Consider the following 19,976-nt stretch of genomic DNA (forward strand, 5'->3'; position numbering starts at 1 on the left):
GATTTACAATGTTGTGTTAGTTTCAGGTGTACCGCAAAGTGAATCAGTTATACATATACATATATCTACTCTTTTTTTAGATTCTTTTCCCATATAGGCCATTACAGAGTATTGAGTAGAGTTCCTTGTGCTACACAGTAGGTCCTTATTACTTATCTATTTTATATATAGTAGTGTGTATATGTCAATCCCAATCTCCCAATTTATCCCTCCCCTACTTATCCCCTGGTAACCATAAGTTTGTTTTCTACAAAATTTATTCTACTTTTTAACTTCATATAAAGTTATCAGGTACTTAAATGTCTATACTTATTTTGAACATATTATATTAATGAGTCACTCATATTGTTATATGTCATTGTGTGAATATAAGACAGTTTCACAGTTTTCATCTGCTCTCCTGTTGATAAGCATTTGGTTTGTTTCCAGGGTTTTGCAATTGTGAAAAGTGCTGTTCCTACTGATTTTAATATTTTTTATATGTATCCCAACTTGTTTTTCATTGAGAAAAGAGTCTACTGGAAATACCAGAGTAGAAAGGGTGAGATAGCTAAGCCTCTTAGCCAGAAAGCATTCTAGTATATGGCCTTGAGCAAGTTACCTATAATTCAGCCAGTAGAAGCTTACTGATATAATGTTTGAGAGTTTTGTTGAGTACTTCAGCAATGAGGGTGAAATATTCCTCTGATCCCAGCAAGAAAACTCGGAGACTTGTTCTTACCGATTTAAAAGAAATGGGGAAGTTAATTTGGAATTTCTGCACATTCTTACCCTATTTCGAGCCATTATTTGATATATTTCCAAAAAAGTAGTTGCTTATAAATATGTATATGAATTAAAAATTATGCCAGTAAAAAGTTTAATCTTGAACGTTTTTGTTTTATTTCATTGTTTAGGAGGAAAATGACTTGAAGCGTGCTGAATTCATGCTTCGGGAAGCAGATAAACTGGGCTGCAGACAGTTTGTTACTCCTGCAGATGTGGTTTCAGGCAATCCTAAACTTAATTTAGCTTTTGTAGCTAACCTGTTTAACACATACCCAAGCCTACACAAGCCTGATAATAATGACATCGATATGAATTTATTGGAAGGTATGCTCTTTCTGTCTTTAATTGATTCACTGTGTGTATCTTTTTGTGGTATTGTCCTACTTCACTGTCAGAGGTAGGGGATTGTGGTGGGAGATGAAGTTCACTGTGTGTAGGCATGTGCATCCATTAAAAAGTTCAACTTAAAGTCGTTTTTCATTTTGGTTAAAAGAGAATGCTGAGGTAGATTTTACATGTCTGTCACTTCTCCGTAAGAGTTTAGTGGAAACTATCATACATTTAAAACGTTCTCTTAAATGACCACATAACATAATTACACCACCAATATGGGCAATGAATTATAGCTATTGGAAAAAATAATTATTTGTAGCTTTTTTCTCCTTTGAAAGCTACAGTTTGACTCCAGTATTGTTCTCTTTTTAATGTGTTTAGTGTACATGAAAAAATTTACAATATTCATTACTTGTCTTGTGTGTGGGCTATTGTTATCTGTCTCATAATTTATAATACTTTCCTGTTTTGCTTCATGAAATGCAGATTTGACCCCTCCTAATGTAGGTACTGTATTTAGTACTTTTCTATACTCTATAAATATATTCATTCTGAATGTTCTTTTTATTAGTACCATTTATTCTTTCTGTCTGGGTTGATATTTATTTTTTGCATTGTTCATGTTGTGTTTTTTTTTTTCTGTCTTAATATGCCTAAAGAATGAATGATGACAAGCAAGAAACACAAATGAAACCTAATTAGAATAGCAGAGCAAGACTTGATTATGTAAACTCTCCACATAATTTGCCTTCTATAATGATGGAATAGTGTAGTTGTTAACACATTAGAAATCAATTTTGACAACTGGATTTCATGATTTGATGTAAAGCCTTTATCCCTCTGCTGTGAATAAACAAACTTATCTTTTATCTTAAGTAATCTTTGGCAGGATCTGTTTAGATTCTATAACATAGATCATTTTGTATTACTTAGCTACATTACATTTACTAAATGTCATTGACGCTTACAATATATGAATCATCATAATGACAAAAACATTCTCAGTGTCTAGTTCTTTCTCCTTATCTGTTTCAGCCTCTCTCCTTTTCTTCTGCCATCCTCACACTCACTCACATGCATAATAAAACCCACATTAGTACCAGCACTAAGAGTAAAAACAGTGGCAGCAGTGGTGGCAGTTGTCAGAGGTTAGGGCCACTCCTAAAATAGTCTTCATGGTTGCCCTGGTTTGGAGAAGCTGGTCCTCAGGTGAGGATTCTTCCTGGTGGGGAGAACTTGATACTGCAGTGTTGTTCATTCTCTCACATCACCCACCTTCTTCCCTTCTTCCCCAGTAAGACAGAGTGAGAAATCAGCTTCATCGTCTTTTTCTCTTTGACTGCCACAACCAGAGTTCCAAGGTCCTGGTCACTTTATGATTACAGCTTTTTGACTAATGAAAGAAGTTTCAGATTTAACAAATATGTTCTTTGAGGAATATGATTAATTCACTCTTTCAGAAGTTCAGTAAAATAAAGATTGTGTTCTCTACATAGATATGTAACTGAGAGGTAAGATAGGTTAAAAAATGTTGATTTTTCAGCAGAGAAATTTAGGGTGAGGGATTAGAACTTTTAAAAAATTTAAAGGGAGACTGCTGTGCTTTTATCGGTCTGGGAAATTTCAAAATTCCTCTGTGTCTTACAGTAGAAGGCATTGTTTAGAGTGGCATATTAAAAATGATCTGCTTTTTATAGTCACTGAATTCTTGCTAGATACCTTTTCCAACTTGCTCGCTCTCCTATTTGTCACGTTTGAATTCTTTTGCTAGTGTTCAGCATGCTTTTGGAATTTTTCAGTGTGAATAGGATTGCTAAATATTTCCATTAGTATTTACTTTATTTATGTAAAAAGATACTGTGGGAAATATTTATCAGTCACCTTTATTTAGAACATATGTATGTCCTGATACATCTGCCAAAAATGAATTTGACTTTGACTGTCATTGGAATTTTTTCCTCTGTACATTTGTTTTTGTAGAGCCTTATGAAATTTGAAGCTTGACCTTATCACATCCCATATTCATATATTAGTATGTCCTCATTGGCAAAGAATTTTATCTGTATGGAATTAAAGAAAATTAAAAGCCCAGTTAAATATTAAATCTTTGTATTAAATTGAGCCAAATATGTGGGCTACATATAGAGAGACAATCTCAGAATTCATTTGTGGTGATAGAAAATACAGAGACCATGGAATTAGACTTTGTCCCAATCATGGCACCACCATTTAATAACTGAGTGACCTTTGTGAGCCTTGATTTTCTCATATATAAAACAGGACTAATAATACTTATTTTGAAGAATTCCAGAGCAAGTTAAAATGACCTTTCATGAATGAATGAGTTTAGCATACAGTATGTGCTCAATAATGTTCGGGTCGGGAAGAGGAAAACACTTAATACATCACTTAGCACATGTAGTGAGTGTTCAATAGATGTTCCTTTTCTTTCCTCTTAGTAGCCTACTTTTAATATATTTGTTATTTTCTCTGAAACTTTTATCAATTGCAGTGTCAGTTTGGCCCTGAACGTGCAAAGAATGTTTTATAGTTCTTTCTCTCTTTTATGTCAGCAATTAAGATTTTACCTCGAACATGGCTTCAGTTGTCTGAAATCCAGACAACATTTCCAGTCCGGAATACATATGTGTTTGTAATGCTTTACCATGGCTCTTGCACAAATGCATAGTGCTTCTGGCTTTTAGCATTTATTTACCGAGACAATTTGAAATGGTATTAGATAAATAAATGCTCACTTATAAAATCTGTTTCACTTTCCAGGTATCAAAAATTAAAATAATGATATAATTAGTTTAGAACAATAGGAAGAAATAGGAAACACTGAAGTTTGTAATAGTTTCAGAACTCAGTCAAAATACAACGTTAATGTCTTTTATCATCAGGTTCAGCAGAAATTGCATATTACTTTAAGTAAAAATTAAATTATTGTTATACACTATCGATGTTTGTAATCTTAAAACATAATTTGGATTTTCCTAGATGGAAATAATGTAAAAATTCTCTAATTACTAGAAAAAAATTTATATACATAGCAAAATAATAGAATGTAATAGAGAAACAACTAAAAGGTGAACCCAATGCATCAAGCTGTTGATCATAGTATGGTTATATTTATGTCACTTCCAGGAAAGTTCAGATAGTTAATTTGAACCTATTTAATAACTCCTAAAACAAGGCAAGCGTGGGTTCTAGGAGTATTTAGTTTAACTTGGTTCTTTTTAAAAACGTTCTCATATCAGTTATGTATTATAAAATGGCAGTGGCAGATACAACAGACTGATCAGTTACCTTTTACAGACCAGAGGGAACAAAAGTTAAGCAAGAAATTATATGGCTATGTAATTGAATAGAGCAAGAATTAAAGCAGATTCTGGGAAAGGCTTTAGGTAATGGTATTGAAAACCACATGAAAATACAGGGGGCAGATTATTTCCTGAACAGTCGGCACAAAAAAACAGAATCATTTAGATTTCACAAGGTTTGGATTTCTGTTCTGGGTGTGCAGGTGTACACTATGTGTGGCACTCAGTCTGAAGATGACTGCAGGGATGACTGCATAGGACTGGGCCCCTGGAGCTCAGGTGGTTAAATGTGCCAAATTGCCCTGGGGATCCCACATGAGCCAAAGTCCAGATGGTGACCTGGACTTGCCCGTGGCTTAGAAGTGGTGAGAAGTGTAAATGTTTCAAATTTTCAAGAGTCTGGTGATGAGGTGTAGGCAGGGCCATTCCATTGTCTCCTAACTTGGCTGAAAAACAAACAATAATATTTATAGATGGTCACTTAGGACAGTCTGCAATCCAGGGGATGACCAGAAAGCAGACGTGGCAAAAAGAGCCCCCATCTCTCTCTGCCCACTTTGTGGCATACCAGAGCCCACATTTCCCTTATGGATGGGGTAAGCACTGCTGTGAAGAGACTGCTCAGGGAGCGTAGGTAATCACAGGTTCAATAATAGTGCCTGCAGGAGTTTCTTCTTGAGGTGATCTTTGAGGTCTAGTGACTTACTATGATGAAATGTGTCTTTCTCTTCGCACTCTGAATGGGGACTGTGTCCCTTATGTATTTTCAGTAGGGACAATCTAAAATAACTCAGGAAGCCTGTAAAATAGTTATAGCCCCTCGTTGCTTGTTTTTATATTACCTCTCCCCTTCATTGCTGTTTGGTGTGATTAAAATGCAGGTTTGTGTGCTCAGACACTTTTCCTGTGTAAAACCATAATCTGTACAAATTTAGAGATACTGCATTGAGGAAGGTATAGCTTTTCTATTTTTGTTTAATGTGCTAATGCTACCTTAAAAGACTGCTTTATTAATTTTTAGCCAATCCCTTTTGCATGTAATCATTAACTACAGATAGGACCACATAAGTTTATCTGTTACTTTTCTTAACAGAGAAACCCATGGCTCAGTAATTCACAGACATCAAGTAAGGGATTCTAGATGGAGACATTTAGAAAGCAAATGGAGGCTTTCTAGACAGGGAAAACAAGGACTTTGGCAGTAGGAGATTTTTTCCCCCTAAAAAGATTGTAGTATCGTAGGAACCATGGCAAAGTATATATGGCCAGTTTGTACCTGCCACAATGGTTTAAAATATACTTCTTGATTTCTTTTGTCCTGAATCATCAGTGTGAACTTGTGTCTACTCTAGGAGAAAGCAAGGAAGAGAGGACATTTCGGAACTGGATGAATTCCTTGGGAGTCAACCCATACATTAATCATTTGTACAGGTAAATATTTTAGGTGATTCAGCTTTATGGCCAGGGTCCAACTTTTCTAGTTTCAAATTGTAGGTATGTTTACATGAGAACATTTTCTAAAAATCTCAAGAATTTTAGCCAACATTTAAAGTAGCAGAATGCTGGGGATTGGCAATACACTAGATTTTAAAAGAAAAGTATTATTTGAAAAGAGAAGATTATGATAATAGTTATAATTTGTGATGACATAAATAACCAATTTAGTAAAGATAATCAGTTCATCTTGCTTTTTAATAATTACTAATCAGGAAAATAATAAATTATTTCAACTTTAACGGATTAGAAGAACAGTAATATTTTATAAATTGCTCTTACCATTTTATCAGTATTTTTCATTATAATTCACATTCTTTCTATTTATTTTTGCCCAAAACTTCAACTGTCCCATAATTTGTTCAGCATATTTTTTCTAATTTGTAGAAATAACTTGGTTTCCCTGAGTACTTGTTTATTTTGTTCTTTCTTGTTTAAAAATGATGACATGTTATTAACATTGGTAGGACTAAGAAAATATTTTATTGAATCATTTTCTGTGCTCTCTGGTAGTGCTAACAATGTGTCTTTCTAGGTGTAGATGAGAGGAAACCTTCCTTCTCTCTTTATAATAAGATCTACCAGCATGCCTTAAAAATGCAAAAGAACTCAACTTCAGCTAACTGTATATTTTTTAGGAAAAAGGTCTAATTAACTAAACCTATTAATAATTTACACACCAAGGAAACTCATTATTATTTAAAATATGAACTGAAGATTAATTCCACAAAAGACCACGTTCACTGGCTGAGATTTATGGTGCAGTTATTTCTTGGTGTATATTCAAAATAGTCTTTAAAACCGGTATTGCCTGATTCTGGTAACTAGCGTTGATGTGACAGACTTAATTTAATAAAGTCTTTAATAGGAGTGTGTAAATCCTAGCTAGATGATAAGAGATATACATATTTAGACTGGAACTTCTGTAATAGTAGCAGGGCAGTAAAAGACTCAAATGCTGAAGGTAAAGAGGGGTTAGATCTTTATGGACTCATTTGAAAGAATGTCTATGATATATAATTGAGAGAAACTAATAATAGGGCTACCGTGATATCATTATTATTTTAAAATTGAGTATATACATGTGTGTATATGAATTTTTGAAAAATCTGGAGGGATGAATACCAAACTGTATATAACCTAGAGAGGGTAGGGTAGTGAGGAGACTTTTATTTTCAAACTTAGTAACTTAAATATGGGGTTTTTTTGTTTTGTTTTTTTTACAATGAGCATGTGTTTTCTTTTTAAATTAAGAAATAAATTTAAAACTAGGGGATTAGGCTTTGTTGAAACTTCATGGTAACTTCATATATGTCAGGAACACTAGAGTTCTCTGTGGTTGACAGTGGAGAAGAACTGACCAAATTTTTTTAGCTAAAGATTATTTTTAGTTATTTAGATCCTGAACTGCTAGCACAGGGCTTCTGGGTGTATGTAACTTTTGGAGCGGGAAAGGGAATTCAGAAAATTCTCAAAAATAACATAACCTTAAAAAGAACCATCGGGATATAGAAAAACAATAACCAGAGGTCTAGTTGGCACCAGAACTATGTGTCCATGAATTTGTGTCTGGCTCATATTTCTAAACCCACCTCTAAGTGATTTTAGCTCCCCACCTACATATACCAAACCAAACCCAGACCAAAGCAAAATAAAAATTTAGATTGATTTTAACTGAAAATTCTCTCCTCTCAACAGGTTATTAAATATATTTTAAGAACTACTAGTCCTAGAATTTTTCTATGACAAGTTGGTTCTGGAGCACATCTTAAACTCTCTGGAAATCATTTTAACTCTCTGGGCATCAGTTTCCCTATTTGTAAGACATGAGTAATAAACCATACCACATAGAAATAAGAATGAATTCCTTCAGAGTAAAAAAGAAAAAATTCATGAAATAGATGAGATTTCAGAACCTATACAACTACTTCAGTGATTTATTTTTCATACAAAGTTCTCCATGTGCTGATAGATAACTTAGCTCTTAATTACCTTCATCAAAGGAGGACTTTCTCCCTCCTTCACTCAGCACAGGGTCCAGCCCCCTTCACGGTCATATGGTGTGTGCTCAGAGATGCAAAGTAACTTTAATATGAACCTTAGCAAAACATAACTCAATGAACAAGCTGTCGAGGGAGAAAAGTCAGGTAATTCATCACAGAGCTAGCAATTAAAAAATCAATCACTGTTGCATTATGTCCTTAGCATACAGAATTGAAAACAGACTCAATAGACATACTCTGCGTACCTCAGAAGAATGTGTTTTTCTGAATACAAAGTAGTAGTATTATTACTTCAGTAACTCCTACTTGCTCATAAATTCCTTCCTCTTAATGCTCGCTATTTAACATGAACAGCTTCCTACTGAGTAGCTATTGTGATTTTTATATAATTATTTTTTTAAAGTTTTAAAAACCATAATACATAAGTAATAGATGAACTCATTCTCACTGCACAAGCTTCAGGAAGTATGTACGTTAAGTAGAACAAAATAAAATATGATAATCCCTTTTTACTCCTCCCATATTCCTTTTTTTCCTGACCAGAGGTAATTGCTATTAACAGTCCATATCACACAGAGGTATTTAAATACTACTAATTTTGAAAATATTTTTAATAGGTAATAAACTGTATGCAGTGTTCTGCCTCTTGCTTTTTTAAACGTAATATGTTGTGTAAAGCTTTTCATGTTAGTACATAGAGATCTACCTTATTGTGTCTTATGGTGGCCCAGGAATCCATGGTATGGATAATTTATTCAACAGCCCCTACTGCCAGGCCTTTAGATTGTTTGCAAATTAATAAATACTCTGGGAGTGAATATCCTTGTACATATATCTTTGTAAACATTTATGAAAAAAAAATTTGGACAGATTCCTAGATTAGAATTTTTGGGTCAAAGGATCCGTTCTGCCTGCCATTCTTTAAGCATTAAATGACCCTGTTGTATTTTTATAGATATAAGCCCATCTCCAGTGCACTTAATAGAATCAGGTAGTACCAACATTTCCTTCTCCTTCATTTTCTTTTCCTCCTGTCTTAGTGACCTTGCAGATGCTTTAGTCATCTTTCAGCTCTACGAAATGATCCGCGTGCCAGTCGATTGGAGCCATGTCAACAAACCTCCGTATCCTGCTCTTGGAGGGAACATGAAGAAGGTGAATGAAATAATGACTATGGATATTTTATTATTGTTCAGATAGAAAACAGAGGATTTAGAGTTTCATAAAGCTTAGTAAAGTGTGGTCTGTCCCCACAGATTCAACCCAAAATGTGTTAAGCTTAATAGCCTTTTTACAAGTGAGCTTTAATGTTTGGAAAAATGAAGGCAGTCCCCCCGAGTCAGATACTGTATGTAACTGTTTTTATCTTTAGCAAGTTGTGATACTTAACGTTCTTTGAGATGTATCATAAATGAATTCCTATTTTATAATCACCAGAACTTGCAGATCTTCACTGGTTATTTGTTAATATTTTTCAACAAATATTTATTGACTAACTATGACCTGTACAGTGCAATGCCAGGATATAAAATAGTAAAAGGCATGGAGTTGGCCCTTAGGAAACCGTAAAGAAATGAGATATGTGTGCAAATAACTACAATACAGTACAGTGTATGCAAAAGTGAATATTATCAGTTTTAAGGAAGAAAAAGCCACAGGCTGCACTTATCAGAGGCTTCATGCAGGAGGTAGTCTTGAGTTATACTCTGAGAAATGGATAGAATTTTGGCAGAAGGAGACTGGAGAGGGGGCTGACGATTAGGAAGAATAGTTTGGCTATAGCAGAGGTTTCTGATAGGTAAGAAGTGAGTGTGAATGCCAAAAATTTGAATTGAAGCCAGATGTTGAGAGCCTTGAATGTCAGATTAAAGAGTTTGGGTTTTAAACTGAAAGCACTGGGAAGCCGTTAAACGTTTTTGAGCAGGACAGTGACTTGATTACAGTTGGTGGGAGAATAGCTGGCAGATGAGTGGTAAAGGAAGTGCTTGTCTCCAATATTCTCCTTCCTCAAATAGGGGATCTGTGGTATCCTTGGTGTACCTGCTTGTTCTGTTGAATTGCTGGTTTAATATTCAACTTTTCCTTTCTACCTTCTATATCAGGTTCATTTGCTTTATAAAGTAAAAGTATGTAGGACTTTAAAATTTTTATACATTCATTTAACTTTTTTTTTTAAGAAGTAGATGATTTATTTATTTATTTTTAAATATCTTTATTGGAGTATAATTGCTGTACAATGTTGTGTTAGTTTCTGCTGTACAACAAAGTGTATCAGCTATATGTATACATATATCCCCATATCCCCTCCCTCTTGCGTCTCCCTCCCACCCTCCCTATCCCACCCCTCTAGGTCATCACAAAGCACCGAGCTGATCTCCCTGTGCTATGTGGCTGCTTCCCTCTAGCTATCTATTTTACATTTGGTAGTATATATATGTCCGTGCCACTCTCTCACTTCGTCCCAGCTTCCCCTTCCCCCACTGTGTCCTCAAGTCCTTTTTCTACTTCTGCGTCTTTTTCCTGCCCTGCCACTAGGTTCATCAGTACTGACTGGAGAGGATATGGAGAAAAGGGAACCCTCTTGCACTGTTGGTGGGAATGTAAATTGATACAGCCATTATGGAGAACAATATGGAGGTTCTGTAAAAAACTAAAAATAGAATTACCATATGACCCAGCAATCCCACTACTGGGCATATACCCTGAGAAAACCATAATTCAAAAAGACACATGTACCACAGTGATCATTGCAGCACTATTTACAATAGCCAGGACATGGAAGCAACCTAAATGTCCATCGACAGATGAATGGATGAAGAAGATGGGGCAGATGTGACACATATATACAATGGAATATTACTCAGCCATAAAAAGGAACAAAATTGAGTTATTTGTAATGAGGTGGATGGACCTAGAGTCTGTCAAGTCAGAAGGAGAAAAACAAATACTGTATGCTAACGCACATATATGGAATCTTTCATTTAACTTTATCCTTTCATTTAAAATGATGTGTATATGGGAGTTCCCTGGTGGCACAGTGGTTAGGATTATGGGTTTTCACTGCCGTGGCCTGGATTCAATCCCTGGTTGGGGTATTGAGATCCTGTAAGTCGTGTGGCACAGTCAAAAAAATAATAATAATAAAATAAAATAAATGATGTGTATAATTTAAATATATAATACAAATTAATGGACTCAAATTGTTATAACTTATCAATATGGCTACTATGAAATCAACCTGCAGTTGTATGACTTAATAACTATCTCTAGTGGAATAAATGGAAATATAACCATATTCCTGGATAAAAAGACTAAATATTATAAAATTCTTGCAAATTAACTTACAGATGAAAAATAATTCCAGTTAGAATTAGAAGAAGTCTCCTTTTATGTATATGTGTGTGTGTGTGTGTGTGTGTGTGTTTGTGTGTGTTGGGGGATGGGATTTATAAAGTGATTCTAAAGTTCCATTGGAAAAAGAAATAGGCCTAAATCATCAAGAACATTTTCCAAGAATATTGAGGGAGGAACTGTTAGAAAATATAAAAAACTTATAAAGCTAAAGTAATTGAAATAGTTTAATAGGTATATAAGAATGGAATGAAATAGAGTAGCCTAGAAACCTATCCTAGAATATAAGAACTTAATATATGACAAGGTGCTTACTAAATTCAGTAGGGAAAGAAAGGATCATCCAAAACATGATGCCAGAACAACTGGTTAACTATTTTGTTAGGGGAAAAAAGCAATTTTCACCATGTGTCATCCACCAAAATAAATTCCAATGGAATGAAAGTAAAGGGGTAAATGTTTAATAAAACTTTAAGAAAATAGAAGTGAGTGATAATCTACTCTTTGTGTGATAAATTACAAAGGAAAAAATTGATACAGTAGATACATATAAATTTAAAACTTCTGTATGCAAAAATAAACACCATAAACAAAATTAAAAAGCAAATAAAAACAAACTTGGAAACATTTGCAACAAAACGACAAATGGTTAATATCCTTAACATATAAATAGTTCACATGAGTCAATTACTAAAACTCGATTACTATTACTAAAACTGTAATAGCAAAATTGGGGAGTGAACAATATGAGTGAAAAAATTGTAGAAAAAGAAATAATGATGGATAATATACACATGAAAAACTTTTCACCCACAATAAAGAAATGCAATTTAAAATAAGAAACAATTGGATTGCACTGCATTCAGTGTTAGAGGGAGTGTTCATTCGTGTAACCTTTCTAGAACAGTTTAGTAATACATATCAATAATCTTCAAAAAGTCCTTTGACTTAATAATTTCACTTATTATCTATCCTGATGAAATAATCAGAAAGTCAGACAAGAAGTTGTGTGCCAAAATGCTCATCATAGCAATGTTTATAGAACAAAAAAAAAGAAAACAACTTAGTTGTTCAACAAAGGGGTAATAAATTGGGATACACCCTAAAATGAAGTAAAAGGTACTATTACAAAATAGCGTTTTTAGTGTTTTAGTAATAGTGACATGGAAATGAGGATACAAAATTGTATATATACATATGAATCTAATTTGTTTAAAACACACACACGCACACACATGCACACACACGCACACACACACACACGTGCATTCAAAAAGGTCTTCTTCCTCCAGATCCCTAGAATATGTATGTATTTATAGACTTCGAGATTTTTTTAAAAGCCCTATTTTTTTGAAAGAATGACAAAAAAGAAAGGCATCATAATATTAAAGTAATTAAATGGGTAGTATAATTACAAGAGATTTATATATATATTCATATTTTTCAGTATTTCTAGTGGTTGGACTGTCTACGTTTTATATTTTATTTGATATGCCTATAATTCTCGGAGTAGAATTCAGGAAATTTCGTTAGCTAATTTCACATAGGTTGGTTTTTTTTTTTTTAACATCTTTATTGGAGTATAATTGCTTTACAATGGTGTGTTAGTTTCTGCTCTATAACAAAGTGAATCAGCTATACATATACATATATCCCCATTTCTCCTCCCTCTTGCGTCTCCCTCCCTATCCCACCCCTCTAGGTGGTCACAAAGCACCGATCTCCCTGTGCATGACTTATTTATTTATTTATTTATTTATTTATTTATTTATTTATTTATGGCTGTGTTGGGTCTTCGTTTCTGTGCGAGGGCTTTCTCTGCTTGCGGCAAGTGGGGGCCACTCTTCATCGCGGTGCGCGGGCCTCTCATTATCGTGGCCTCTCTTGTTGCGGAGCACAGGCTCCTGACGCGCAGGCTCAGTAGTTGTGGCTCACGGGCCTAGTTGCTCCGCGGCATGTGGGATCTTCCCAGACCAGGGCTCAAACCCGTGTCCCCTGCATTGGCAGGCAGATTCTCAACCACTGCGCCACCAGGGAAGCCCCTGCCTTCATTTCTTTTCATTCAAGCCCCCGCATGACTCTTTTTTGAATTATGGTTTTCTCAGGGTATATGTCCAGTAGTGGGATTGCTGGATCGTATGGAGTTCTATTTGTAGTTTTTTAAGGAACCTCCATACTGTTCTCCATAGTGGCTGTATCAGTTTACATGTAACAGGAAAACAAAACTGAACCACTCATTCATTATATCTGGAATTTTTTGTTAATTATAAGATATCTCAATCATATGTAGAATGCTTCCTTTCAGCAAATACTAGCTATTTATAGAATGAAACACAAGGCCTGAAATAAGTTCAAGATGTTTTAAAATTAAAGAAGCAGTACTTTCATGAAATGGTATCCAGGGAATTATTTTATGGACTTTGGCATTCATCAGCGGATGTCACTTGCTTCATTTGTAAAGTTCATAAAGCTGCACCACTTGAATAGTCTTTCTTCATTATTTCTTCAGTATTGCTTTTCTCTTGGAACTCTGTATCCCATTATGTAATTTTTCTCATTTTCCAAATGATCTAAGCCTCACTTTTGAAGTGCTTGGTAATCATTTCTTCCATTAATTCTATGAAGACTATATTCTGCAATTTTTTCGTGCTTTGTATTCATTCTTACCTTTCACAGGGTCTTCAACTTTTAGCCCGACAACTCTAGGAATTTCCAAGGCTCAGTTCTTGGCCTAATATCTTAACTTTCTGTATTTACATCCTCAGGGAGCAGATCCCTTTTTAGAGTGTTAAGTACTACCATAAATATGGTTACCTCTAGGAACCTAATTTCTTACTCTTTCTCTAGTTTGGTACCTCTCCAGATCTTAAAAGTATTTTGCCAAACTTGAAATCAAATGTTGCTGAAAAGTAGAACATACCGTTTCCCTTACGCTAGCATCCATTTCCAGTTTCTCTTTCATTGCTGGTCACATCAACATCTTAGCCCTCTAGACTATTAACCCTGAGCTCCTTTCTCACTGTCATTCCCCTCAGGAACTTTGGTCAAACTAACCATAAAACAGATGGCCCTTCATTGGAACACATTTTACATGAGTGGTTATTACAATTTGCTAGAAAATTTTCCTGTTAAAATGAGTGGCAGTGGAAAATATGCTGGTTTTTATCTCTCCTGTTCACACTATTACATAATCAGGGCTCTGCTATTTTCCATAAACTAGGAATTCATTTTTTTAATATGTGCATATTTCTATTTGGAAGACTAAATCTATAATATTAAGTGACTAGTAGGAAAGAGAATTTTGGAATATTATCTCCATGCATGTAAAAAGATGAATACATATCAAAGATTTGATTTATTAAGGGAACCAGGCAAATATTACAGCAGGTTCAGAGTATCTTCTTGCATTTTTATTTGTAACAGGCTGACCTCTGGGAATTTGGATTCTCTTTTTGCAAGTACAGTATCCATTAATTTGTACAAATTCTGTTATTGTGGGGTCCTTTTCTCACCTTTCCTGGAAATATTTTCTTCTTCTTAGAAAAAAGTGTATCTTTGTATCTCAGGTTTACTTGTTTTTTAATGAGGCCTTAACTAACTTGGGAAAGAAAATCAGGAGAAACCAGTTATACTGTTTTTCTTAACTAAATGTTTACTTTAGTCTAAAAAAATATTTAATCACCTTTTATTACTGGTGATATTATGAGATCTTACAATTTCACTGGGGGAAAGGTATATATATATATGTATGTGTATATATATATGTACATACACACATTTATATATATATGTTCTGAGGTAAGAAGTATAGTACTAGATGACTGGAGATAATAAATTTCTGTAGAGCCCAGGATAGACAAAAAAAATTTAATTGTACTTATACCATTGGAAAGAAGTAGTTAGGTAGATAATTTACTTGGTGTTCATTCATCAGATTCTTACTGTAGACAGGGCACTGTGCTGAGTCCTGGGCTAGGGATGGGTAGAGTATGATACAGATTTGTACACTTTATAGTTTTTGCCCTTTAAAAGGAGCTTATGTATGGTTGGCAAAAGAAAGTTCATAAAATGCTAAGTATAAGTAAAAGATGGTGCATAAGCATTATAAAATAACCATGATTGGCAGTTCATCAAGGGATGCAGATGATACAGTTAAGCTTAATCCTTTGATGAAGAAAATTGGCTAAAAGCTTAATTTTAAAGGATGAGTGAGATCTAGATATAGAATACTGGAGATGAAGTTAGATTCTTAATGAAACAATTTCTCTATTCCTTAATTTTAAATGTAGACAAAACAACATTGATTACCTCTATTGATGAAATGCAGAAAACTGGGTTTTTAGTCTCAGATTTGCCACTAATCAGCTGTGTAATCTTGGACAGTCAAGACTTTTAGAGTAAGAGAGGATCTTTAAACTTTTCAGCCAGTTGTTTCTCTATCTAGGTTAACCCCTCAGTGCTTTGATATGTTCAACTATAAAATGGGAATAGTTATTTCCTTAATTTCACTGGGTATTAGGAAATGAAGTTCTGTCATATAAATTTTCAGTGTCATCATAATGATTTTTCAGATGACTGAACTAGGCTGGCATATTTAAGAAATATATTAAAAAATTTGTATTATACCAAAACGTTTACTTACTATTATTTACAGATCGAAAACTGTAACTATGCAGTGGAACTTGGGAAGAATAAGGCCAAATTCTCCTTGGTTGGCATTGCTGGGCAGGACTTAAATGAAGGGAATTCCACACTTACTCTGGCACTGGTGTGGCAGCTGATGAGAAGGTAAAGGCTGATTTGTTTGTGACATCACTGTCCGTTTCCTTCAACAAGTCACTGAACTAAAACTTTAGCTATTTTTGAAGAATAGCAAACACAGAAGAAACATACAATGTGAAATATATTAATTTTTAAATGATTTGTTGTTGATAATAAATTTTTCATAAATTATATTTTGTTTTAAAAGTGGGTCAATCTCTAGAAACACAATTACTTTTATTAATGCCTCTGAAACACTGCTTTGTAAGGAGTTGTTTTAATTTTTAAAAATACCATATAGTATTTTTTGTTTCTGATTACTAAGCTCTGTACTAGAGCTTACCAGACTAAAATTAGAAATATTTATTAGAACTGAAATATTTCTTAAATATTCATCTAAATATTGATATGTGATGTGAGAGCAAATTTTACCCCTTTCAGTCTTAAATATGCATCTCTTCTGTTACAGGTACACGTTGAATGTGTTATCGGATCTTGGAGAGGGTGAAAAAGTAAATGATGCAATTATCATTGAATGGGTCAATCAGACTCTTAAAAGTGCAAACAAAAATACTTTTATTTCCAGCTTCAAGGTAATCAAAAGCTATTTAAAAGTTTGGGGGGTGGGGAGAAACTAAGTTTAAGAAGGAATTTGTATTGGGAATTACATTGGTTTAGGTTTAGAATTACATCAATGTTGTATCTCAGAAACACACAATTGATGAGCTTAGGCATACTAATTATTTGGCATGTGTAAACCAGAAATATTCAGTTTGAATTCTTATATTTTTGACTGGTTAGCCTATTGAGTATAAATGCAGGTTAATATTATCGGACTTCAGTCATCTAATCTTAAAAAAGAAATTGAGCCAAAAATCCAATTGTCAAATGAAAAAAGAAAGATAAAAAGACATTGCTTATATAGGACCTATAATGTTTTGTGCTCCCCAGCAGCAGTCTCAGAATTGTATTGACATCATTTCCAAGGCATAACAGAGCCAGCCAAACCGATTCAAGTGGGAATTGAGAAAACTGGTAGGAAAAACAAAATCTTGTCATCTGGCTTCATAATGGCACTTAACGCTCACTTCCGAGCATTTGTGGATGATTCATAAAGCACTCAAAATGTAGTCTGCACATACATACCGACTAATTCTCATGCATTTCCATTGTGTTTTGCTTTTGCATGCAAGCTGATATTAGCTAAAAATAAGCATGTCTGCTTGTACACATTCGTTCAGTGAACCTTGTGTTTGTGATTTTATTATATGTGAAAAATTAGCCATCAATTTGTATTTTTTTTAGTGAAATAAGAGTGCAAATAGATGAAACCCTAAGCTCTCCCAAGAGTTATCTAACCATCTTTATTTTCTTCTTTGCCTTTGCTATATATGTTTGGCAACATGGTAGAGCAGAAGAAATGTCAGAAATTGATAAATTCAATCTTCTGTTCTTTATCGAAAACTGAGCCCCAAAGTGGACAGCTGGATGTTGACAGAGATGTTGCCTGAGTCCTAGTTCAACTGTTTCTTTCTTTTCCATCTTGGAAGGAACTAATGACATTGAGTTTTTGTTGTTGCTTATTTTTTTTTTAAAAAAAGAATTTTTAGTCCGTGATTTGTCTTTATATATTTTAGATATAAAACACAACTTAAAATGTAAAACAGGAAAGGGGACATATAAAACTCTCTAATTGACAGTTACTCTTTAAAATTGTTATACTGAAATTATATACATTTGTACATTAATTTGTGAAAAATAAGCATGTATATCATTAAATACAATGAGAAAATATTTAGAAGCACATTAATAAATATTTATTGAGCTCTAACTATTAAGTAACATTTTTGGTAAAGAAAAAGATGTAAGAAATTATTTTGGCTCTCACAGTGTTTGCCATTTACTTCAAAGACAAAATTTGTATAACCGAGAAGGTAACAATACTACAGGGTAAATGTTAAAATCCAAAGAAATAATACAACTAATATTATGGAAAAATCTAACTGATCATTTCCAACTGAATGGTTAGTGGAGACAGTTGGACTTTATTTGAGCATCAGAGATGGAGGCAGGATTTGAATTGGTGGAGAACAAGAGGGTAATAATAAGCTAGAAGGGGGTCCACCTTGAATAAAGGCAAGTCTGAGAAGGTTAGGAGAAATAGTCTGGCTAGACAGGATTGTTTCTAAGGGATATAGTGCAAGGTATAGGCTGGGCCAAGACTGTGGAGGAATCTGGCCTTAAAAAGGACATTGATAAGGGGAGTAACATAAGCACAGTACTTTAGGAATACTGTTCTGAAGGTAGGGAGCAGGATGGGTTGGAGCAAGAGTGGTGTAAGTGCAAGGAAAGTGCTGAGGCAGAACTCAAGGTGTGAGGTGATAAGGATCCTGGGTAGGGGTGGCAGATGGGCACTGGGAACTTTAAGAATGGATAGTTATTTGCAAAAGAACAGGTAGGGTTTGGCTTCTTGACTTAGGGAAGCACAGGAAAGAGAGAGGAGTTAAAACTGGATGTTTGGGGCCTGGGTAACTGGAAAACTGATAACAAAAATGGGGATGTCTGAGGTGCAGCTGCTTTCTAAAAAAGGCAATGAATTCAGTTTTAAGCTTATTGAATTTGAGGTAATTTTCAGGAAATGAAGAGTTGGATGAAAAGAGATATTAAAACTAGGATTACAAGCTTGGTGATCAGTTGAATAGAAGAGAGAGTTGAAAAATGGGAGTACACAACCCATTTAAGGGAGAGAGCTCACAGAGAAAAGCAGACTTGAGACTATGGTTTTACTAGAACTGAGGTGGTAGAAACATATTGCACAAGTGCTTGGTATTTATATATGCTTGATAATAAAACCTTTAAACAGAATATAAATAAGAAATATAGCAGTGCATGCTAAAAAATAGTCGGGCTGGGGAGGTTTTTTCCAACTCAGTGTGTTATATTTGAAAGCTATGATAAATGGTACTAGTAAGAACCTATTAATCATAATCAAGGCAGTGCTGTACCCAGAAATTTTAGAAAAGACAAATTTACCCATTTTAGTTGCAAAGTAATTTTTCCTCACCAAGAAGATGAGGAGGTGGTATATCAGCTAATGACAATAATCATAATTACCATTTATTGAGTCCTATGTGTCATTATGCTAAGCATTTCACACATTGTTGCTTCTTTTAATTTTCTCAACTCTATAAGCAAAAAGGTGAGCATTAGAAAAGTTAAATACCTTGTCCACTGTCATCAACTATTAAGCAGAAAGCTGGATTTCATATCCAGATCTAACTGCAGGCTGAAAGCCAAGCTATGGAGTTGTATGGCCCCGGGTTTGACACAGGCTTAGCCACTTCTTAGCTATGTGACATACTGCTCATTCATTCCATAAATATTCAAAGCTTACTCCGTGTCAGGTACTTTGCTAGGTGCTGTGACTACAAAATGCTCTCAAAGAGCTCACTGTTTAGGAAAGGAGGCAAATAAGAAAACAGGAATCACAGTATGGGGTGTTAGCAGTGCTACAGAAATCAGCTAAGGAGAATAGGGAGCATGTGAGGAGGGCGTGTGTTTTCCAGAAATCTTAGCAGTTTATACTAACAGCTGGGTTACATCTCTTGATGAATAAAACTGATTTTATCTCTGGCTCACATTTAGTATCTATGTAACCTTGGGCAAATTATTAATTTCTCTATACCTGAGTTACCCCATATTTAAAATGGAGGTATTAATAGTATCTATCTTCTGGGTCTGTTGTCAAGCTAAATAAGTTAACACATGTAAATAGCTCAGTCATACCTGGCACACATTAAGGGCTCAATAAATGGAGCTTACTACACTATACTACTGGTACTGCCAATATATAAAGGGCATAATGGAGAGGTTCCTGTTGTGATTTTTTTAGGGAATTTTGGCGGCCACAACACTGTTTTTCCACTTTTATTTTCAAAAGTGA

At 34.5% G+C, this 19,976-nt stretch overlaps 1 protein-coding gene across 2 annotated transcripts in view; it reads left to right on the forward strand.

The window, feature by feature from the left end:
* The window catches only part of PLS1 (plastin 1), a 108,354-nt gene that overhangs the window by 82,308 nt on the left and 6,070 nt on the right, over positions 1–19,976 (forward strand). For both annotated transcript variants that reach the window (XM_007188081.3, XM_057545969.1), the window contains exons 10-14: positions 897–1,092; positions 5,777–5,855; positions 8,962–9,076; positions 15,927–16,060; positions 16,503–16,626. In XM_007188081.3, coding sequence (XP_007188143.1) covers positions 897–1,092; positions 5,777–5,855; positions 8,962–9,076; positions 15,927–16,060; positions 16,503–16,626 — 648 coding nt within the window. The remainder of the gene's footprint in view (positions 1–896; positions 1,093–5,776; positions 5,856–8,961; positions 9,077–15,926; positions 16,061–16,502; positions 16,627–19,976) is intronic.

The sequence above is a fragment of the Balaenoptera acutorostrata genome, chromosome 4, assembly GCF_949987535.1.
Source record: "Balaenoptera acutorostrata chromosome 4, mBalAcu1.1, whole genome shotgun sequence".
Taxonomy (NCBI): Eukaryota; Metazoa; Chordata; class Mammalia; order Artiodactyla; family Balaenopteridae; genus Balaenoptera; species Balaenoptera acutorostrata.